At 57.1% G+C, this 22895-nt stretch overlaps 1 protein-coding gene and 1 long non-coding RNA gene across 6 annotated transcripts; one reads left to right on the top strand and one right to left on the bottom strand.

Annotated features, from left to right (window-relative positions):
- Positions 1-1308: 1308 nt before the first annotated feature.
- Positions 1309-5794, bottom strand: Mrgbp (MRG domain binding protein). The gene is made up of 5 exons (XM_003462813.5): positions 5615-5794; positions 5009-5130; positions 3053-3134; positions 2725-2799; positions 1309-2300 (listed from the first exon to the last, which is right to left on the bottom strand). Exons 1-5 carry the CDS (start codon positions 5760-5762, stop codon positions 2113-2115), a joined length of 615 nt encoding a protein of 204 aa, XP_003462861.1. The 5' UTR covers positions 5763-5794; the 3' UTR covers positions 1309-2112.
- On the top strand, positions 2300-6057 carry LOC134475932 (uncharacterized). Of its 5 annotated transcripts, none has more exons than XR_010047254.1 (4): positions 2300-2864; positions 3030-4379; positions 4481-4641; positions 4988-6057. It is a non-coding gene; the product is annotated as an uncharacterized LOC134475932 (long non-coding RNA). The 5 variants fall into 5 exon arrangements; XR_010047256.1 differs by having other exon boundaries at positions 3030-3231; positions 3307-4641; XR_010047257.1 differs by having other exon boundaries at positions 3030-3193; positions 3307-4641.
- The last annotated feature ends 16838 nt before the right edge of the window (positions 6058-22895 follow it).

Below are 22895 nucleotides of genomic sequence, written 5' to 3' on the forward strand. Positions count from 1 at the left end.
CCCACTCCTGGCCAGCTGGCAGGCGATGAGTGGCTGCAGGGGACCGGCCACTCTGTGAACGGCATGCAGCCTTCTGGCTGTAGCCTCCACATGTCCCAAGCTTCACTCACTGGGACCTCCCTCCTGCCTGGCACCTGAGTCCACACTGCCTTACTTTCCCAAAGGTCAGTTGTGAACCCATGAGGCTGTGGGGTTCTGGACATATCTGCAGGTTGCGTGCTGGACAGGAGGTGTGGCCTTGCTATGTGATCTGAAGCCAAACCTAGGTTTACCATCACAGCAGGTGGGGGAGCCGCAGGTGGGCATCAAGAGGGAAACAGCTGCACACCCTCTGGCGGATGGGGGGAGTGTGGGTGGGTGGCCAACCCCTCTACTGCTCCAGAAAGAGGAAGAAAAGCAAGCGGAGCACCGACACCACCGCCCTCAGGACAGCACCCCCTTGTGGACTCCCCAAAGTCAGGCTTCTCCCGTGGACTGGGAGCCCAGCGGCTGGGCCAAACGTAAGAATTGACACTGAGTGGGGGGTGACCTTTAAGGAGAGGTCACATGCGAGTGGACGCTTGCCCTCGGTCAGGGTTGGCGCAGCAGCCCTCACCCTGAAGCCTCCCGGGCCTTGCTGCAGTGCCCACCTCCCCACTGCCACTCTCGGACAGGGCAGGCAGTGCTGACTGCAGGAGAGAGTGCAGGGGCAATCAGGGCGTCCATCTGGGCCTGCTGGGCCTGCATCTCAGACGGGGCAGGACTCAGTTCTGACCACCCTCACAGATCCAGTGCGGATCTGTCTGGGCTCTGCAGAAAGTAGACCATGGGCCTCACAGCCGGGCTGGCCCATGAGAGTGAAGACGCAGGTTGAAGACTGGCTGCCCCTGAACCTCAGGATGCCCTTTCTGTGCCGGGGAGCCAGCGCCAGCACTGTGCTCAAAGCCACTTGACTGCCCCGTCTGGAGGTGACGGGGAATTTGGCACGGTCTGGGCTCAGGTCTCCGAAGATGGCAGGAGAGGAATTCAGGCCCAGAGAGGCATCAGGATGAGCAGGACAGGGCAGGGACACCGGCCAGGGGGAGTGGCAGGCCTTTGCCAGCAGCCTCAGGCCCAGTGCCAGAGGACAGCTCTGGCTGGCCTGTGTGAACTGATTATCAGGTTCAACAAAGTAACCACCTGGGCCTCAGGTCTTCCACCTTAGGATTTCTACATTGTATCGAGCACAGCTCAGTTGTTTAAGTGGGCTCTTCTGTTACAAATCTTAGAAAAATACTTCCTGCCGAAGAAACAACTAACCTCCTTTGATATCAAACCACATGACCTGGGTCGACTTTTTTGTGCTTTTAATGTTCCCAACCAAATGAAGTGCACCCCAGGGTGCACCAGGGCCACCACTGCCTCAGCCCATGGTTGTGCTTTCCCGTCACCCTCATTTGGTCTTTTCACAAGTCACCAGAATTACAAAAATAACCACTACAAATTCTCTGTATCTGGCATATAAAAACTGAGCAAAAAGTATCTCAGCAGTTGTTACCTTGAAACAAAACATCTCAGAAAAAATACAACATAGGTTTAACTTCTGCAGTATTTTTGCTCATATAAAACACTAGTATAAAATAGGTTTCTTAAAAATTAAATAGTGAAATACCAACCAAATTATATACATCATTACAGTACAGTGAATGAGGCAAAATATCCAGTCCTCAGGTTCTCGGCTGGGGGACGTCCACGCAGGCCAGTAGTGTGACGTCCAGGCTTCCTTCTCCTGGTATCCTGGTCAAGGCAGGAGGGAGGCTTAGAGGGCCAGGCGAATGTAAGGGGGGAACCCAGGGAGACGAGGGGCTCCTTCTGAGGACAGAGGGCGGTGTTTTATTGCTTGCTGATTCAAGTCTTCTCTGGGTCTCCTCCAAGAGTGATGGACGAAGGTCGAAGCCCTGGGAGGAGGCAGAAGGCAGATCCGGCTGGGTTGATCCTGGTCTTTCAGATCCGTGAGTCCCCAGAAGGGCTGGCAATGCAGTGGGAGCCTCCACGAGTGTCCCTGTGAAATGAACACTTGTGCCGAGGACTGAGGGCAGGCAGTAGTAGCTTGAAGCATCAGGATGATTCTGCTGCCCCCAGGGGTCCAGGTGTCTATGTTCTGCGCCGCTTGGCAGCGCTGGGGCTGGAGGGGTTACTGTTTGCTGTGAGCACTTTGTCGGTGACCCGGCTGCGCTTCCGCTTGTCCGCCCCTTCTTTGCACCCCAAGTCTGAAGAGTTCTTCTCTTTGTCTTTGCTGGATTTTTCTGTTGCTTTCCCCAAGCTCCCTGAAGATGAGAAAACTGAGAAACAAAATCATTTCACTGAAAACAGAACACTAAGCATCTCAGTTCATCTTTCTGTTCAGTTAGAAGTCAGAATCTACATGCGCAACTCTGAAGGCAACAGGCTTCCTCCTGGCTAGGGAGCCCCTACAAGGGGGCCAGGTGCTCCTGAAGGCCTCCCAACCATGAGCCTCAGTGTCACACACGCAGGCTTCCAGGCTTTGCCCCAATGTCAAGTGAAGGGGCAGCTGAGCACCTGGCTCTCTGCATGGGAAGTGCAGGAGCCCTGCACTAAGAGGGCCATGCACCATGATGGCCTGTCCCTGGACTCGCCATATTGCAGGCTTTATGACCACCTGGCCGTGCTCTGAACTTTCTAGCTGGGGAAACAGGGTCACGAGCTCTGAAGAGCACAGGGGCCATTGCGGAGCTCCACACTTACCATCGTCAGCCCCGCTGTGCGGGTCCACGTCTTCCTTCATCTCCTCTTTCATTTCCTCTTCAATGATCACTTTTCCTGTGGAGGAGACGGCTGACGTTCACTGGAAACCCACGGTGATGGCCAGCACTGGGGACGGTCAGGTCAGCACTGCCCAACTCTTGCTGCCCACACAGGTCTTGGTGTCTGTCACATGACTGCTCCTGAGCAAAGTCCTCCCCAGCCCACAGGTTCCCAGGACCTCCCGTGTACAGCAGAACCCGCACACCTCCCGCTGCTGGCCCAGGTCTGGCCTTTTCTATTCCCAGGGCTGACCGCGTCCAAGTCTCACCTTCTCGGACCTCTTGAATGATCTCTTCAGGAAGGACGAAGTTCCTCTCTGGATTTGGGAAGGGAAGAATCTCAGACTCATGCTAAGGAAGAACAGACCATTTTGTGTTTTCAAGAAACAAAGAAAATGTGATGTGAGCAGGTCACTAAAGATACACAGAGGCAGCTAGTGAGGAACGGGTGAGCGCTGTGACCTCTGGAGGCTGCGAGTGGGTGGCACTCAGGGTGAAGCCTTTCCCTTCCTTCCACCTGCAGGGTCCACTGTGGCTCGGCTTTCCAGATGGACAGGGAGGGCTCAGCCAGGCAGACCCTGCAAGGAGCCTCGGGCCAGTACCACTGAGAGCCCTAAGGAAGCTGCAGTGCGGCTCACCACTGTGGCCTTTTCCCCACACTGTCCAAGGGAAGCAGGTCCAGGGAACAGTGACAGTGAGGGAAGCTCCCAGGTGCCTCCTGTTCCTGCCTGCATGGCAGGTGCCACAGACCCTGAGGGCATCAGCAGGGCAGGCCACATGCACCGAGTGCTGGCAAGGTGAATGCGGCAAGGTAAGAAGGCCTGACTGGGCTTCCTCAGGTCACACAGATCAGAGGGAACAGGACCCCTGCACCACAGGAAGCAGGAGGGGCACGATGGGCCCCTGAATGGGGATTGGGAGCCAGGCGCTTCTATCAGCAGCCCGGGTATAAGGTGAGGCCAGGCAGCTTGGCCTAAGTGTTTCTGTCAAGGGGCTCAGTGCCAGGGGAGGGGACGACCGGGTCTTGCAGGCCACTGTGTCCTCTGAGCCAGCACCTGTGCCTGTGCTCTGGTGCTCTCTGTGTTTCCCAAAGACAGGCACAGTGCTACACTGATCCCTCTGGATCCTGGTGCAGAAGTATGTGGACACCAGTGCCCCAAATAACAGGCTGCTAGCTCTGGGAAGCCAAGAGTGGGCCCCTGACCCTGCAGGTGGTGCCCAGGAAGCAGCACCAGACTAACGCACTGGATGTATGGGCAGGAACAAGCAGACTACAGGATGCAGAATTCAGCAGTTTGCTACATCTGGGTTCCCAGGTGCTGGTCACCCAGCACAGACTCCGTAAGACTGTCCTCCACATGGGCTGCAGGCACCAACTCTAGCTGCAATCCTAAGGGCATTCCTATGGCCAGGCTGTGGTCTGCCCTGTCCTCTTCCTACAGCTCTGAGAGGAATGTGCAGGATTCACCAGAGCCAAGCAGATTCTGTGCTCAGCCTCAGTGGCACAGCACACACCCAAGTCCACCCGGGAGGATCAGTGTGGCTTCATATCCAGGCAGGAAGCAAAGACTCTGCCGCCACCAGCACCCACTCTGGGTACCCTACTCCCAGCCCCAGCTCACTCCAGGAACACTCCCTTTGACTTCCTCCCAACCTTGGCTGCCACAGCACTCTGACATTTGCCCTTTCCCTGCCAGGAACATCCGCCCATTTCTCCTGCCTCCTCCATTACCTAGTGACCTGCTCAGCGCCCCACCACCCCAGTTATCTGGTTTCCCTGCTGGCTCTGAGCTCTGTGAGGACAGGGCCTCTATCTGCCTCGCTCTCACAGAAGCTGCTTTACTTTCAGGAGACTCAGGTAAGATCATTCTCTACCAACAACACTTCTGGGTAATGGGAAGACTGACAACTAGAGGCCCGTGCTTCTGCGCCCTCATGTGCCACTGTTGTGGGTGCCTCTCCCTAGTCTCGGGCTCCCATTTATCCCTGGAGACTTTTACTGACTGCCCAATCTAAAGCAGGGTTTCTCAAAGAGCAACCAGCTCCATCACTAGGCTGGTGCCTTCCATAGCACTGCTGAGCTCTCAGGAGCACCAGGACTCCTCCGAGGGGCAGTTCTGCCCAGCAGACCCCCATATGCCTAGTAGTGGCCCTGACCTCTGGAAGACAGGGTGTGGGGTCTCCTGTCTCCCCACTGCCCCCAGGACTGGAGGAGTCCAGCTCACCAGTGCCTGCATGTCATACATGGTGCTCAGATGGTCCCAGATGACCTTGGATGGAACCTGCCGCCCGATGTTCTGGCTGAACTTGTCCCGGATACAGATCATGTGGAAGTGCCGGTTCACACCTGTGGGAGGAGGGGCAGGGCAGCATGTACAAGGGTGGGGGGCAGAGAACTGTGCTCACCCCGGGAACGGAGGGGTGAGGCAAGTCTGGAGGAAACAAGAGGCTCGGATGGGGAGAAAGAGGACGCTGGTGTTGGGGTAGCAACAGGGGGGGTAGGCCTCTAGGACAGGCCAAGTGAGACAGGGCAGGCGTCAGTGCGGGTGTGGGGGGGCGAACGGTGAAGGGGCCGGGCAGTGGCAGGGAACAGGGAGCAGGGTGTCGGAGATGGAGGTGGTCTCTAGGCGCAGGGCTACTGCAGGGAGCGAGGGTATCCCGGGTCGGGCAAGGCGGGATGTCCTCAGGGCGAGCGTGCCCTGACGTGGAGGGTCACAGGCTGGAACCCGTAAGGACCGCGAGCGCGGGGAGCCGGGCGCCGGCTGCAGGCCCCGCCCGCCCCGACGGTTGCGGCCGCCCCGCCCCCACGCGGGTCCGCGGCCGGCGCTCACCGACGGGCTTGTGGCCCAGCATGGCGTGGAAGAGGCACACCTCCACCTCGGGGCTCCACACCACCGTCTCCTCCGCCGGGCTCGTGGCCGCTTCTCCCGGCCCCTTGTCGCCCGGGGCGCCCCCGCCGCCCACCTCGGCCTCCCCCATGGTCGCCGGCGAGCGACGAGCGCCCAGCGCGAGCAGGCGCGGCCACAGGCTCCGCGCAGGCGCACTCGCAGGCGAGCGGGCGCGCGCTCAGCAGCGCTCGCGCGCGGGCTCACTCTCCGCGTTGGCGCAGACGCAACGAAGGCCTCGCTTCCGGGGTGCGCCCCCTGGCGGCCCGGCCCCTCTGTGGGACAGGTCCCTGCTCCGCGGAGCGAGGGGGAACCGGAGGCGCTGACCCGCAGGGATTTAGAAGCATTAAAGCCCAATAATAATAATAAAAAAACCTGCATCAAAACAACGACAACGAAACAAACTTAAAACCTTTATGTTTCAAAGAACACTATCCAGAAACTAAAAGAACCCACAGAGTGGGAGGAAATATCTCCCAATCACTAGGAACTCATATGCGGAATGTATGAAGTGCTCCGGGGAACCCAGGCACAGCAACCCTGCACCTGGAGGTGGGCACTGGGCGTGGGGTCCGGGGAGCTGGGACGGTGGGCGTGGGCAGCGGCCGCGGTCGGTGCCGCGTGCAAGGGGAGGAAAGCACGCTAGTTAGGCTGTGGCCGCGCTGCACGCACTGCTACCCTTAGACGATCAACCGTGCTGCAGAGCTGTCCAAACAAAAGCCGCGACAGCCGAGGTGCCTGCAGGCGTGGGCGCCTAGGCGTGGGCGGGGGCGCTAGCAAGCCAGAGGCCGGACCTCTGGGGTCTGCACCGCCTCCCGGGGCTACGCGCTGCGTCCCGCTACGCTCTCGGGACCAGCGACTCGGCCGCGCAGCAGCACTGGTTCGGGTTGCTGTTTGGGGCGGGCGGGGCAGCACCTCGGAATTGTAGGCTGCTGGGCCCTCGGCTCCGCCCCGCCCGCCAGGCCCCGCCTCCGCGCTCAGGCCACGCCCACTTGGGGGGTTCAACTTCGGGAGGGTCCAGGTACCAGCTTCCCGCGATAAATGTAGTCATTACAAACATGTACTCATAGAAACATTTTTAAACACTCGAGAGATTTCAGGCAAGCACCGCGGAGAATTTGGACCCTCATCTAAACAAACCGGATGAAGAGTGTATATCACTTCTGCCTTACATGCAGAAAGTCTCAGATTTGAGCTCAATGAAACTGTGGCTGAGAATTAACTTTTAGCCTAGTATCCGGCACAAACCTGTAATCCCAGCACTCTGGGAGGCTGTGGCAGGACGTTTGCAAGCTTGAACCCTAGGGTAATTTAGCAAGCCACTATCTCAGCATGACTTCTAGAAGCCTGGTGATGTGGCTCCGTGTGAGGCCCTAGATTCAAACCCCAGCACTCCAGAAACAAAGCAGCCCGTGTACTCTGGGGTCATGCTTCCTGGTCTTCATGCTTCCCCGTTTCTTTTCTGCTCTAACATCCCAGTTGTGCGACCCAGCAAGGCCCAGCCTCTGCAGGACTCTGCCTTCTCTCATACAGTGTAGTAAACAGTCCTGTGCTCCAGAGGTTCCACAGAGGGCAGGCCAGCTCCTGGCCCTGGCCACTCCCTTGGGCCTCTGGTTGTTGGCAGGTGTGGCTCTGGTCAGCCTCGTCCGGGATGGCTCAGGGACTCCCCCTCTGATCCCATCTGTGAAGGGGAGTCCAGAGCTGTGTGCTATGGTGTGGGTGCCATATCCCTCCTGTTTCTGACCACAGCTGGGCCTTTGTTCGTGCCCTCTGCCTGCCCAGCATCTGGGAACATCAGGGCCAACTCCAGGGCCCTGGGGAGAGCATGAGATGCCACATGGCAGAGCCTGGCTGTGACATGAGGAGGGGCTGGTTGCGTGCACCCCATGGGGACACCAGGAGGGCTCAGGGGAGGAGCTGTTCCCAGGTGAGGGCCAGCATCAAGGGCCTGGAGGGGCCCTTGAATTCAGCCCTAGGGAATTCAGCCCTGGGGCTAGAGCCCGAAAGGGTCCAGAGCTGTGCAAGGGGAAGCCATGCTTGGAGATGGGTCTGTCTCATCCTCATCTCTGCATCCCTCTGTAGTACAGAGGGGGAAGAGACAGTAACAGTGGCTCTTTGGGTGGGCGGGACATGCAGAACAGTGTGCCACCCTTTCCTGTGTGTCCTTTAGTAGGAGTGGTTTGCTTTTGATTTTGTTTTCAAGACAGGATCTTTCTCTGTAATTCGGGCTGGCCTTGAACTCACAGCGATCCTCCTGCTTCAGCCTCCCAAGTGCTACAACTGCAGGCGTGCACCACCTTGCCCGACTGGTTTTTGAACCACATCCATGAGTCGCCTCTTTAGAAAATTAAGTGAAAACTCTACATGGCAATGTATTACATTTACAATAAGAACAAGCAAAGTTGGTGGGTCATGATGACACCCCAGAACTCTGGGAGGCTGAGGCAGGAGGTTTGAGCCCAGGTCTGGCAATTACTGACTTGGTGAGACTCTGTCAATGAAAAAAAATTTTGGCAATGTAGCTTGGTGTAAAGACGCTTGGTTCAGCCCTCAGTACAGCGAGAGAGGGAGAGAGGGACAGAAGGACAGAGGGACAGGGGGACAGAGGGAGAGAGGGGACCTGGGCCTGGCCCCTTCTCCGCCATCTGCCAGCTCAGGCCGATCCCCCTGCAGGGGCACTGTGCCCAAGGGCTCCCCTGGGCGACAGTCACCCTCCCGTGCTCTCTGATGAGGCAGCTGCTGAGGACATGAGCCTTTTGAAAGGAGCTGAGACCGCAGAGGAAGGGACCTGACCACAGCCCTGTCCAGGACTGAGCCTGAGTGGACATGAGGCCTGGCTCTGCCTGACCCCTTTTTCACCCCAGGTCCCCGATCTCTTATTCTTTGGGAAAACTAATGAGAACAAAATTATGGTCTGTTCTCCGCTTTCACCAAAGAAGCCTGATGTCTTACCAGAATTCAGAGTTGAGTTTCAGGAAACCCCCTTGGGGACCAATCCCAGGCCAGCCAACCGCGGCTTGCAGTGGACATGTGGCGCCGGTAGGGGGCGCTTCCCACCCACAGTTGAACTCAAACCGGTTTCTGTTTGAAACTCGCAGCAGAGCGGGAACAAGGCACTTCCTGCTGGCTTGGCCCTGGCAGTCTCCAGCTGTTCTGCTCGTGAGAGGCCTCAGGAATCGCTGTGGTGCCCTGAAGGCAGGTGTCTCTGCCTCTGGGCTGGGCTCAGCAGGTTTCCGCTTCCGGGGACTCAGACCCAAGGACCAGAGAAGGATCTGGGCACCCCCACGGCACCCTGGGGCAGACTTGGGGTGTCAGGCTGGCTGCCTTTATCATCCTCTGCTTTTCCAGTTCTGTGGGAATAAGCTTGTGTTCATGGCCATGGTGGGATGCATTGCCCTTCAAATCCTCATCACAGTCCTTTGCCATCAAAAACCTGAGCTGGGTGTGGTGGACACACCTGTAATCCCAGCACTCTGGGAGGCTGAGGCAGGAGCATCACAAATTAGAGCCCAGCCTGGGTAATTTAGCAATTTAGCGAGAACCTGTCTCAAAATAAATAGTTTAAAAAAAAAAAAAAAAAAAGAAGGCTTGGGATGTGGCTCAGTGTGAGAGCCCTGGGTTTAATCTTTAGTACCACAAACATCACAAAACAAAACACAAACAAAAAGCCTAGAACGGAAGGCCCTTTGACTAATGGCAAAAGGTGACTCTGAGAGCACAATGGCCCTGCCTGTGGAGCCTGGCTGGAGGCCAGCAGGTAGGACCAGCGTCAGGCACACAGAGGGGTCCTCCTCCCTCTGGCCAGCGGCGGTGTCCACATGTCACGACCATGTGTCGTTCATTCCTCATGGAGAGCCTTCCTGTATTGCCCCATTCCCTCCGTAGCGGGTAGAGAAACTGAGCCTCAGGAATGCTGGGTAACTATTTTGTTATACCAGCAAAAGGGAAGCCAGTCCAGGCTGTCCTCCTGCCTCAGCCACCTGAGTGATGGGATTGCAGGCATGTACCACCTGCACCACCATGCCCAACGGGAGCAATTCTTACAGGCACAAAAAGTCACTCAAAAACAAGGTTTCTGTGCCCCAGCCCTGCTGCAGAGTGCACTGAGCATGAGATGCAGGAGATGGCCCAACGGAGGAAACCGTGAGCCCCAGGCCCTGCCCAAGGACAGTGAGTCCAGGAGGACTCGGGTCACTGTGCACCCAGCACCTGGCTGCCAGCTGTCAAGAAAGAAGCTGTGTGGGACACGGGGACCCCAGGAAGCACAGGGAGCTGGGGCTCGGTCCTTGGGTGCGGAGGGCTTATCAATGGACACCATGCTTTCTTATTGATAATTGCATCTTGTGACATTCACATGCCTGACTAGATAAAAGAGAATTGGACCAAAAAGTGGGCGTGTGCACACGTGTGCGTGTGTGTACATGTGTGTGTGTGTAAGTGCATTGTGACAGCAGGCGGACAGCAGAAAGGCAGGAGCTCAGGACGGAAGGAGGATCCAGGTGTCTCACCAAATTACAAAGATGCCTCCGAGGGTGTGAGATTCTCCCGCAGCTGAGACCAAGCAGGCGCTGGGAAGCAGCTGGAGGGGCCTCAAGCACCGCCTTCCAGAGCCGCAGGAGCTCGGGGAGGCGGTGGGTGGGGCAGAGCAGCAGGAGATGAGCGGGGGGGGGGGGGGGGGGGGCTGCGGGCGGGGCCGGAAATCCTTTTAGCAGGGTCCGGGAAAAGTTTCTCTAGAAAAAAAGGGATGGGAAAGCAAATCTGGCAAGATGTCAAATGTCGCTGAACGGGGGTGGGGGGGGTGGGGGGGGTGGGGAAGCTCTTGCTATGAATCTTGTAGCTTCTCTGAAATTTTGAAATTACCCAAAATAAACAGTGTGGCAAACCAGCGTGGCGGCTACAGACCCATAATCCCAACCCTTGAGGAGGCTGAGGAAGGAGAACTTGCAAGTTCAAGTCCGCTTAGGTAATTTAGCAAGACCGTATCTCTAAATAAATAGATAAATAGGCCTGGGGATGTAGTTCAGTGGTAGGGTACTGCAAAGACAGACAGGGAGAGAGAGAGAGAAAGAGAGAGAGAGAGAGAGAGAGAGAGAGAGAGAGAGAGAGAGATCTCAAAGACTTAAAAATGTACAGTTTGGGACAGAAGATATTCAGAAGAAGCCTGCCACTCCAGTGCTGCTCTTCTTTGTTAATAAAGCGTGTGCACATATGTGCGCGTGTGTGTGCACATGCATGTGTGCATATGTGTATGTTGCTAATAAAGCGTGTGTGCAGGGTCACACGTGGTGGATTTTGAATCCTGGGCTCCCTTAGCACTCCACACTGAGCACGCCTGATGAAACCGGTTCCGCAGAACTGCTTATACCAATCCTTCATTTCACTGTGATCCCCAAGGGTCAGAGGATGGGGTGGTGGTTGTTGGGGGTGGGGCGGAGGAGCAGGGATTTGAAAGAACTGGGCCACAGGCCTGGCCCCTCCTCCGTCCCAGCCCTCAGGTGACTCTGTGCAGGCTGACCTGTGCAGAATCCCAGAAGGCGGTGCAGAGGAGAGCCTGCCACAGGGTCGGCCTGTGCTGGAAGAGATTGGAGAGGGCTTCCCAGAGAGGTCCTGAAACAGCCTTGCATCTTCTGCCTTCTGTGCACTGTGACCAGGCACACATGAGACTCTCTGCCAGGTGCCTGGGCTGAGTCCCTGCCACCCTGGAGGCACATTTCTGTCCTGTAAGGGGCTGGCACCCCAGCCAGATGGGGCATCAAGCAAAGCTAAGCGGCTGCCAAGGAGAAGAAAGGGCTGCAAGCCACCAGACTGAGCCCATCGCTGCCACAGGAGCCACGAATGCTGCTCTCACGCAAGCGCTCAGGACAGGATGCTGCCAGAGAGGAAGGCTCAGGGAGCTGCAGCAGCCTGAGGCTTGGGGTTTGAAGATGGGCCCTGATACTGCATCCCATGTGGAGCAGGGTCCCCATCCTGCCTCTCCACAGCACCCGTCTGCTCTGCACAGGAAACAGGGCTCCCAGTCTAAGGCCGGGGCGCTTCTGTCATCAGGCATCAGCCCCTCTTGGCCTCTTCCATCTGTCCTGCTGTGTCACTGAGGTCGGAGTGGTCAGGCTGGCTGTGGTGACCCTAGGCTGTGGTCAGCCGGCTAGGACGTGGGTGTGACCTGTCCATCATGGAGATCAGATGCGCCCAAGCCCCGCACCTGGGGCCAATCAAGAGTGTTTCCCTCAGTTCTTTCAAGCTCAAGCAGGTTACTGAGAGGACGGCTAGGTCTGACGTTGGCCTGAGAGTGGGGGACAACCACCAGGAAGCGGGGGACCGCGGCAAGCTCCTCCAGTGGTGTGCTCTCGCTCCCCAGCATGCACTTCTTTTTGGGGATTGAACTCACGACCTTGCACTTGCTAGGCAGGTGCTTATTCTGCTGAACTAAACTCTTGGCCTTCACACTTCTTATCCTACTTAAAAAAATGTAAAACCTCGCTGCCTTTTGCACTTGTCTGCCGACTCTTAGTTCAGGACGATAAGAATCCAAAAAGAGTCTCTAGAAGGTGTCCCCAGTGCCCAGAATCCCATGCACACTTGCCCTCTAGGCTATGGTTGGACTGAAGGGCAGGCAGGACCCTCCCTGGACAAACACCATCATCAGAACAAAAGCGAGTGCCAGCTCGGAGCCATGTGGTGCTCCAGGTCTGTGCAGCCCTTGAGTGTCCTTTCCTCCTGGGCAGTGTAGCCTGAGGTCTGGGGCTGAGGAACAGGGGGTCAGTCAGGGCTTTTCCTGGTAGGGACCAAACATGTGTCCACCTAGGCCTTGGCTGTGCTCGCCCCAGGAGCCTGAGATCCTTGCCTGAGCTCTGAGCTGCTGCCCACATGCTGGACACACCCCTGGATGGTTCGATCCATGCAGAGCTCAGTCACGGCCTTGGTTACTGAGGCCGGGGAAGCCAGTCAGCGTTGACCCATTCACTGGGCCTCAGGGGCTGCCCTGGAGGTGTAGCCAGCTGCAGCTGGTCACGAGCCTGGAGGAGCCTCTCCTGCCCCCGCTGAGTGAGTTTAGGGCTGGCCGAGGTCTCTGCCCAGGGCGAGCGGTCCTCGCTGGCTGCCCCCATGGGACATGGTCTTCTTCGCCCCTGGACTCTGTGGCCTCATTGCTCTTCTCTGGGACCCAGTCGCCTCCCCACCTGTCAGGCTGTGCAGTGAGGGAGCCGCTATCTCCCCTGCGACCTGGAGGAGGAACGTTACCAGTGTTTACCATGTCCCTTGACACATCACAACTGACTCCTGGAGGCGTCAACAGACAGCAGACACGGTCCTCACTCCCTGGGGATGTGCGTGGGCTGCAGGGAGGCTGGGAAACACAGCGCTCTCCTTCACCGCCCTGAACGTCAGCTAGCAGTAGAGCTTCCTCAGCGGGTGGCTGCGAGCCGGGCTGCGTGGGTTGCCAGCTCTGGGTGGGGTGGGGTGGGCCGTGCTGGAGGAGCTGCTAGCTCCCTCTCCTCGCAGGGTCCAGCAGCAGCTCTGGAGCGCGCCCCCCCCCCACTCCCACCCCCACTCACACTTTTACCTGACCCTGCTTCCAACCACCCTGGGTGTCCAGGGCTTCCTGGGCAGAGCAGCAGATATTTTCAGGACTCTGTGCCAGCTGTGGAGAGCAGCATGAGACAACCCCGGAAGACATGCAGGAGAGCTGGCACTGTGGGCCGAGCCATCCCCTTTGCATTTTTGTACAACATGCAGGACTCCTGGTCCTGGCCGGTCTTCTCGAGGAGCCTTCATGCCCTTAGAAGTCACCTGCAGCAGTTTCCTGTAGCTCCAGGAAGGATTCGACCCCAGACACTGAGGCCGAGAGTTGGGCCTGTGGCATGGCCAGGACCCAAGGGTCACACACGGCTCCTCTGGCAGAGGGCAAATGTGGCGAGTGCAGACCACCAGCTGTGGCCAGCAGCCACTGCACAATGCCAAAGAGAGAGGGTGCAGGCCCAGCCCAGCCCTCCCACTCTGTCCACTCGCTGACCCACTGTGCTTTCCCAGCCAGTCCTGCATTGTGAGTGTGCTTCTCCCAAGCACCCATCAGAGACACGGGGAGCAGAGCCTCGGTGGCTCAGGAACTCCAGAGAGTGGCAGGGATTCCAAGGTGAGCAGGACTTCCCTGCCTTCACTGCCTTCAGAGATGAAGGCCACTGAGTCCACCCAGGCCCTCGGGCCACCCTTGCTCATCTGCAGCTCAGCCCCCATCTCAGAGCTCGGCAGGTGCATCTACGGCGTTCTCGGGAGGCCCACCAGGCCAGGCCTGGGATTCTGGCAGGGTCAACCACTCCGTGCTAAGATACGGTGCTGCACGGGGTTGTGCTGGGGTGCCCCAACCCCAAGGCTTCTTGAAGAACTTACATAGCGTTGGAGATCGGTTTTATTGTCCCCCTCAAATGCACATGAACACTGGACTAACACACGAGCATAGTCGTGCAAATCTTTCTTCTCTGCTGCTTTTCCTCCTCTTCTTCCTTCTCTTCCCGCAGAGTTGGTGTCCAAACCCACAGCCTCAATCGGGATGGGCATGCGCTACAGTAACTGGGCACATGCCCAGTTATTTTTAATTTTGAGACAGGTTGGCTTCCAACTTGTGATCCTCATGCCTCAGCCTCCCAAGTAGCTGGGATTACAGGTGTGTGCCAAAACACACCTGGCACAAAGCATTTTTAATAGCAAAGCCTTGAGACACTTTGATCAGCAGAGCCTTGGCATATGAGTTGCCGAAAAGCTTACTATGGGTGGGATATTGTGTCAGTTTCCCACTCCTGCTGTAACAACTTGCAGCAAACCTGTCACCTTGAGACAGTGCTCATTTGTCACCTCCTATTCTGTAGGGCAGAGGTTCCTGGGCTGGTCTCTCGGTTCAGGGTCTCAGAAGGCTGCAGCAAGGTTGGGGCCATTTGGTTTCCTGGTAGGGGGCACTCTGGAAGCTTCCTGCTCTTCCCTGTTGGAATCCAGTCTCTGGACTCCAGGGCTGAGGCCTGGTGCTTGCTGGCCACCGGCTGGGCTGTTCCCAGCTTCTGGAGGCCACCGTGCTCTGGCTCCTGGCTTCTTTTTCATCTCTGAAGGCAGTAAAGGCAGGGAAGTCCTGCTCACCTTGGAATCACCTTGGATGCAGGGATTCCACACCCCGCATCTGTCCCCAGGGAAAGAGGTGAAATCCTCCTTCCTATGGTTCCTGAGGCTGCAGAGGATGCTCCAGGGCATTGGGGGGTCTCCCCCCGCCCACTCACCTGCCATCTGCACTGCACCTGCAGTCTCCTTCGCCTTGCTGCATAACATGGCCACATACAACTTCTGGTTGCAGTCTGCCCTGAGTCCCAGATACCAAACGTCTTTCCCAGCACGATGCAGATCTGGGGCTCTGCCAGGGAAAGATCCACAACTGCAGTTAAACGAAGACCCCCGGGGCCCAGCAGCGAGGGAGCACGGCTGCATGTGACTGAAGGATCCTGTTCACTGTCCCGCTTGGGCGTCCCTCGTAGCCTGCATGAGCTTTTGCACCTTTGTTGTGTTGCACTGTGTGCTATAAGAGAACCATGTACATTTAGAATCATGCATAAAAAGTGAAGACGAGATGTAGAAGCAGGTTCGGGTCAGGACTCATAGAAAAGCTCATGACCGTTGCCGGCTTCTTGGCCAAGTGATGAACGCAGCCACTTCCTCTGAAAACTCCCGAGCGCAGCCTGGAGTGCGAGGCAGCCAGTGGCATCAGTGTGATTACTCCCAGTGACATATGAGGCTGGTTCCCCGGTAGGACAGAAAGGGGATCACGGGCACGGTACCCTCCTCCAGGGCGGGTGGCTGGGAGGTGGCCAGTGGCCGAGCCTGCTGTTTCCTGTCATGAGGATCAGTATGCTGGGGCCCAGCAAGACCCACTCTGTCTGGGCACCTGCATCCTTCCCTGAGCAGGGGCGCCACTTTTGCATGTGCAAAAAGGAAGAAGAGACTGGAAAACACCTTCTGGGGCCTGGAGACACAGTATCCGGTCCCCAGTCCCTTTCCAAGTCACATGGAGTTGGAGTGACTTGTGCTTGTCAAGGAAATAGAATTAAAAATAAAATCTCCCGCCACAGTGCAGAAAACCTCTCTGAGAAAGTAGAAGGGGAAGAGAACGGTTTTACCAGAGCAAACAGTAAACCACCTCGCACCTGCGGCCCGGGCGTGTGCAGGACGGCGAGGAGCCCACGCTGCTGCGCCAGGCGGACATGGCCGCTGCATGCATGTTCCCGAGATAAACAGTAACCAGCCCTCTGGTGGGAGGACGCGACAGCACGTTGTCACACACATTCCATCCCAGTCCACCTGGAAATCGCTGTTGCCATCTGCGCTAGTTAATTGGTTTCTCCGAAGGGAAAATAAACTTCTCGTATCTTTGTGACAGGAGGCAGTTTTGGATCATCCTGCAGCTCGAGTAGGCTCCTGCCCACCGGGGAGGCTGTGCAGGGGGCTGTCGTCCTGTGTTTATGCTTCAGAGACAGATGGCTCCCAGGTCCTCCAGAAAGGCACTCCTGCCGTGGTAAGCTGGCAAGAGGCTTGTTGGGCTTTTAAAAAGGTTTATGTATGTGTCAAGTACATCCCGATTACCAGTGCAGGGTGAAGCTGTACGAAGTCTCTTTTCTGCACTAGGGGAAATTAATTCTGCTCTTTGGATTTATGTTTGACAAGCCCCCACCCCCCAGAGCTGGTGCTGCACTCTCGGGTGCCTGCCACAGGCTGGGGGCACGCGTGGGCCTGGTCCTGGCTGCCAGTCTCCTGGTGAGGGGATCCGTGTGCCTGGCGCCTGTGAGCCTGTTTCCCCAGTAAGATGGCTGTGCTGCTGTCCCTTTGCGAGGCTGGTGAGGACAGGCAGTGGCACAGGGCACGTGAACCAGCGTTGCCACAGTGGCTGAGGCCAGGCTGGACCGACACCCCCTTCTTACTGCAGGGGTGGAGCCTGGTATGGACTGCTGGTAGGCACTGCTCAGAGGGCAAGGAGATGGGGGTGTCTGTGGCAGGATTGGGGGCCTAGGAGCACAGGTCCTAGGTGTGGGGCTCAAGGCTCTAGCTCTGCCTGCAGTCACTCCCGTGAAGCTGCCTTATGGAAAGGCGTCTCTGGCCACAGACACAGTCTCTCTAGAGGATCTGCCTCATGTGGGTCTTGATGGCTGGCCTGGATCAGCTGCTGTGGCTGGGCGTGGGCGGGCTGGGGTGCAGGTGGAAGGAAGTCCTTCAGATCCATCACACCCCAGCGCCAGGGTATTCTCCTCACACAAGTGCCAGCCAGGGCCGAGGGAGCCTGCACCCTTCCTCCTTGGCCTCCTCCGCCTATGTAGAGGGGATGCAAGGGCCACCAGTGGGGCTGCTGCTAGCAGGTCCAGAGCCGCTGGCGAGCACAGGCTCCCAGGCCTTGTCCACAGGGCAACCCAACTGGGGTGGAGCTGCACTGAAGGTGCCCGAGGCTTCCATGACAGCTGTGGGACTTGACACCCCTGCCTGGTTTAGCGCACACAGTAGGGCTCATTAAATATGTTTTGAGCTCTGGGAACAGGCCTGCAGGCTGAGAGGACGCTGTGGGGGCAGGCGCAGAAGCCCTGGGCGTTATTATCAGATAGAAAAACACGTGGGTATGTGGGCCTGCAGGAGGTGACATGCTGTCCCCTTCAGCTGTGGGCTACCCCGCAGACCGGGCCAGCACCACTGGATAGGAGGCAGGGCAGCTGTTCTGCACTCACTCAGGACGTGGCCTGGCGGCGTTAATGGCCCACAATGGATGCTCTGCCCTCTGAGCCGCCACAGGCACCGTTCCCAAGGCAGATGAATGGCCCGGCCGCGGCATGGAGGAGCCAGACTGTCGGCAGAGGGAGTGGGCGATTAAGGGCAATTTGGGCCCAAGAGAAATGGTTGATGGGGGAAACAGCCAGACACACAGGCTGCAGTGCTGGCCGGCTCCCTGTGGGTGCCAGGGTGGCCTCTGCCTGCTGCACTGGGGCGACTCTGGGGAGGCGGGCTCTCGGGAGAATGCTGGTCACCATGTGAGTCCCTTGCCCATGTGTGCCCTGGAGTCTCCCTTCCTGTCCCTATTGCCCTCACCTGGGCTGCGCTCAGTACTGCAGGGGCAGGGTAAAGCTCCAGGGACCCTCCCAGGGGCTGTGGGCAGCCAAAGGAGGGACCCAGCTGTTCCTGCAGCCCTGCCCAACTCTGACCTCTCTGTGTGTGGTTGATACTGGCCAGGGGGCAGCATCAGGGCCCCTGCCTTGCATATGCTGGGAAGCAGCCACTGGTTCAATCCCACAGCACCAGCCCTCAGCCTCCGGGGGTGTTGCCAGGAGCTGCCTTTGGGTCACGGTGAGCAAGGAGGCCTTAGCAGAGTTCTGTGGGGGAGCAGCCTCTGCTCCAGGTCCCCAGCCCTGACAGTGGACGGCTGCAGGCTGCCAGTGGCAGCATCTCCCCTGCTCTGCGGATCTGTGGGCTCTCAGAGCTCCATCCCCCAGGGCACCCTCGGCCATCAGGTGGGGTGACAGTGGAACAGCCGCGTGAGCCTGTCTGCAGGGAGTTAACAGACACAGGAGAAAATTGATAAGGAGGGGACCGGTGTTCAAGGCTCTGAAGTGAAGGGAACACACTGGAGCGAGGGAGATGGATTTCAACTCGGCCTTCAAAGGGGCTGAGACACCAAGCAGAGAAGGGAGCGGCTGGAGCCAAGGAAAACAGGATCATTAAGATCAAAGCCACAGAGGCGAGCAGAGAGCCACCTTGCTCAGATAGGAGCTTTCCCGGTGCTGAGGGAATCTGAGGCGTGGGTAGAAGTGACAGTAAAGTAACCTGTAGTCCCTTCATTAGCACAGTAAAAGCCACACCTGGAGGGAGACGCTGCTGCACACAGGGGCTTGATGAGAGAGGCACAGGGCCAGTCAAAGCCCTGCGTCTCCATGCTACGGGTGGGCACATAGGGTCGCTCCTGGCTCTGACTCCCTGCCCTGAAGAGGGCCCATTTGCTGGGCCCAGTCCTCCTCGCCCAAGGCTGCAGCACTTGCACTCTCCGAAGCCTCCACAGCCGGGTGGAGCAGCAACGCTGGGCACCTGTCCTGCTGGTGGCTGCTGAGCCAGAACTCACCTCTCGGGACTCAGTCCTTGCAGTGCCGCGGTAGGGAGATGCTGGAGGCCAGGCCTTCCCAGCACGGCGTTCTATGTGCTGCACCCCAGCCATCCTTGGGCGTCGGAAGGTGTCACTGTGGGGCTGCGATGGTCCCACCTGAGGTTACCACAGGGGCTGCCCGGGCCAGCGTCTGGACACCAGGGGGACAGCAGATGTCAGGTGTGTGAAGCTGAGGACGCCCTGGAAGGGAGGATGTGGACCCCAGGCTCCTGAGGCCGAAGCTCACAGTCCCAGAATTTGTGGGGCTGCCGAGTGCTTAAAATGTGGCTTTTGTGTCACTGAAGAACTGCAGTTTAAATTTTTATGTAAAATAATTGGAACTTAAAAAAACTGACACTTCATTTGCTTATTGGAAAACTTCAGCTAACTACTGTTGTTTGGAACAACATATGTGAATTTATTTTCTGAACTCTGCAGTTTACAAAATCTAAATACAGACCGAGTATTTCCAATGCAAATTTAGCATCTAAATCAAGAGGTGCTGGAACATAAACTACATCTCGCTTTCAAAGACTTCTAAGGAAAAAAGAAGTAGCAATTTCTTATATTCATTTTACACTGAAGTGATAATTAATTGGATGTACTAGATTAAATTAAATATGTTATTAAAATGAACTCTGCCTGTTCCTTTTTACTTTTTGGATGTGATTATAAGAGACATTGGCATCACACGTAGCTGGGCGTGGTGACACCTAGCTGTCATTTTAGCACTCTGGAGGGAGGCTGAGGCAGGATGGTAGCAAGTTCGAGCCCAACCCAGGCAATTCAGTTTGCCTCACAATAGAAAATAAACTTAGAAAACGGTTGTGTATGTGCGTAGCTCACTAACGAGGCCCTGGGTTCAAGTCTTGGTGCCACATGCGTGAGCACACACACGCAAACACAAAGCTGAGTGTGCTATTGGTGCCGCATCCTGCCTCAGGGTACCTAATGGCGTGGTGCCAGCAACGTGTTCTAGAAAGAGTGGGGGTCCGTATTTCAGTTTGGGGGGCCATACACTCTCTGGCTGTAGCAAGAAGGTAGCCAGAGGCAGTGTGAACAGCTAGCTGTGGCTGTGCACCTGTGAGGCCGGGAGGTGGAACCAGGAGGGCCGGCCCTGGCTCCTCCCTGCATCCTGGGGCCTGTGTCCAGCGGGTGCTCATGGACCAGCTCCAGAGCAGGGAAAGGAAACAGGGTAGGAGGCCCCGGGTCTGAGCACAGCGGGAGGGGAGGCAGCGGGCAGCTCCTGCTGGACTGGAGAGCAGGAGCCCGGGGCTGCTTTGAATGTGCAGAGAAATGTTCCATCATCAAATGAAAGGCATAAGGAGTGGGTCAGGCCACCAGTAACCGAGCTCAGCCCACCACCGTGCAGGCGCTGTGGGCACAGCAGGGACTGCGGGCCTGAGAAGAGGTGTGGGTCTCTGCTGGACACCATTGACCTCTGACAAGGACCCCAGCACTGCACGGCCAGGCCAGTTTGGTTTTAGAAGCATCGAAGGGTGAAACTCTTTTTTTTTTTTTTTTTTTGGTCTTTTTCATTTTTTTCGGTACCGGGGATCGAACTCACGACCACCTGCTTGCAAGGCAGGTGCTTATGCCACTGAGCTAAACCTCCAGCCCCCAGGGTGAAACTCTTAATCTGAGCAACCTCAGCCCTGTGCGCACCCAGGAGGATGCTGGGTTGCCGGGCTGTAGTTGGGCAGCATGATCCTCGGGCACCTGTACATGTGCAGCTGTCTAAGCCTGTGCCCAGGTGCTGCTCTTAGGATGGCCGCACCTCTGCAGCTGCTGGCGGTGCCTGGCAGGTGGGTGGCGATGACTTCTGGGCGGCACTATTGAAGACTGCATTTGTACTGCGTGCTCTTTCATACCCAAAATGTGTATGAGTGAATGAAGGCTTCTATGTTTCCTGTTTTGAAAGTTAAGGTGCGCACAGCAGGCTGGGAGGCCAGGCACTGGGGGTGGAAAGACAAAACGATTTGCTCCAGCTTCCGTGCAATGCTGGGGCTGGGAAAGTGGGCTAGGGGGCTTCCCAGCTTCTCTGGCTCTGACGGTTCAGACTGGACTTTCCTGTGCACAGGCAGTGCATCTCTTGAAGATAAGAATGACACACGGCTAGCATCTCGCACATGAAAGCTCGATGCTTTTCCACAAGGCGCTCTGGCTGGGAAGCGTGGGTTCCATCACCTCTAGCCAGGGAGCTCCAGAGCAGGGCGAGAACTGGTTCTGGCCAGTCTTGGGGTCAGAGCTTGCTGCGCTGGGCAGGGGGAGAGCAGCCTCCCAGTGGAAGGATGAAGGCCAAGGTTATTTCAAGTGGATCCAGCACGACTCAGAGCTGTGGTCCTTCTCATCTGCGCAGTAAGTGACACACATTACCTGGTCCCCTCTGATGTCTGAACCAGGTTGGCTGGCTGTGATAAAGTCTGCAGAGCAGAATCCACTGGGGCAAGGTGAATGGACAGAAGGCAGACATACTCGGGCACCAGGATGGCCATGCTGGGTGTTGGTCTAAGTGCGGGCCCATTTTGCAGACAGCAGTAAAGGCTAAATCAAAAGGTGGGACTAATGTAGCACGGAAAAGATGAGGAACATTTTGCCAGCAACTTCCAAAGGAGGCTGCAGACTTTAATTGCAAACGCCTAGACCACACATGGACTCGATTCTGTAGAGTGTATGTAGTTGGCTAACGGTTCAGTCACAAACCCACAGGCCCTGCAATCCACAAACACCGATGCCACCATAAGCATCAACGTCAGGGTTCACACAAAGAGCACGGTGAGCAGGGCCTTCAGTGTGCTTATGTGGAAGCATGTGGTCAGAAACTGACCAACATTACTGCCCCCGCCTGCATCTATGGATCGGGGGAGTGGAGGCAGCTCTGGGTGCACAGCTGGGCCATTTGGAAGATACGGAGGCATTAAAAGCAGTGGCACACCAGGCGTGGTGTGCAAGCCTGCAATCCCAGCACTGCGGAGCCGAGGCAGCTGGATTGCCGCGTTAAGACCGACCTGGGCTACACAGCCACGGCCAGCCTGAACTACATAGTGAGCCCTTGTCCCGGAAGAAAAATGCAGTGGAGATACACTGAGGTGGCACAAGCCCTCGGTGGATGACAAGAAACCCACAGCAGATACCAGCTGGTGGAAAAGCAGGCTTAAATTTAAGGACAACCAGGAGGCGGGCTGGAGGTTCCTGGGGTTTTCCTTCTCCACTCCCCATATGTGACCATCACTGATGGTTGCAGCCAGTGCATGTGTAGAGTCCCCCCAAAAGGCTGCTTCCTAGGGCCACCCTGAGTCAAGGGCTGGAATGCTAGGCATTCACCGGGGAGGTGCTGGGTGTGCAGGAATAGGAGGTGCGCTTTCACGGGAGCTGCCCTTGGACACCTGCGCCTCATCTGATGCCTTTGTCTGAGCGCCTTGCTTCAGTGACCCCGTGTGCTGAGGCTGCAGGGGTAGCTGGATCCACTGGCTCCCGTGAGTTGGTCTCAGGCTGCTGAGGGAAGCCTGGTTCCTGGGTGACTTCCCTCTTTGGGCTTAGCTGGGGTCAACAGGCACCTGGGTAACCCTGAGCCTCCCATAGAGGCCCCTTGCTGGACTCTCCACCCTGCATCAAATCACCAGTGCCCAGAGGAGCTGTGGGCTTGGCGCAAATGAGGCAGAGCCCTGGGTTTCTGGCGAAGCTGAGGAGTGGACAGATGGTGCAATCTCACAAGTGGCTCTTTTCAGACTGGACATCAGGAGGCAGGGCCTTGGGCATCTGCATCCCCAGAGACAGCTGGCCTGGAAGCACACAGGCCTTCTTCCAGAACTGCATCTCAGAGAAAAGGGGCCAGAAAGGCTCGAGTGCAGCCTGGAAGACTCGTGTGTGTTCTGGGTGGTGGTGGTGCTGTTGGAGGAGACACTTAGGGTGGTGAAGTTGGGCCCCCCATGCTCCCACTCTGCTCAGAGCTGTGCAGATCTGAGGACAAGGGCATGTCCAGTGGGTGCTGTGGCCTGCTTGATTTCATGCATCTGTGATGTGCCAAACACATAAGAGGCTTCTGGGACCACAGAGGGCCTCCAACTCCTTCAGCCATGAGTTTAT

The sequence above is a fragment of the Cavia porcellus genome, unplaced genomic scaffold (assembly GCF_034190915.1).
Source record: "Cavia porcellus strain 051 isolate PalLab524CR breed Dunkin Hartley unplaced genomic scaffold, mCavPor4.1 scaffold_5, whole genome shotgun sequence".
NCBI classification, from domain to species: domain Eukaryota; kingdom Metazoa; phylum Chordata; class Mammalia; order Rodentia; family Caviidae; genus Cavia; species Cavia porcellus.

What these genes read in the sequence shown, in the direction of transcription:
- Mrgbp (XM_003462813.5), bottom strand. Translation starts at nt 5,762, where the DNA reads ATGGGGGAGGCCGAGGTGGGCGGCGGGGGCGCCCCGGGCGACAAGGGG. An exon ending in TGTATGACATGCAGGCACTG is followed by an intron (nt 3,135 to 5,008) that starts GTGAGCTGGACT and finishes GTTCTTCCTTAG; the next exon opens with CATGAGTCTGAGATTCTTCC. An exon ending in GCACAGCGGGGCTGACGATG is followed by an intron (nt 2,301 to 2,724) that starts GTAAGTGTGGAG and finishes TTTGTTTCTCAG; the next exon opens with TTTTCTCATCTTCAGGGAGC.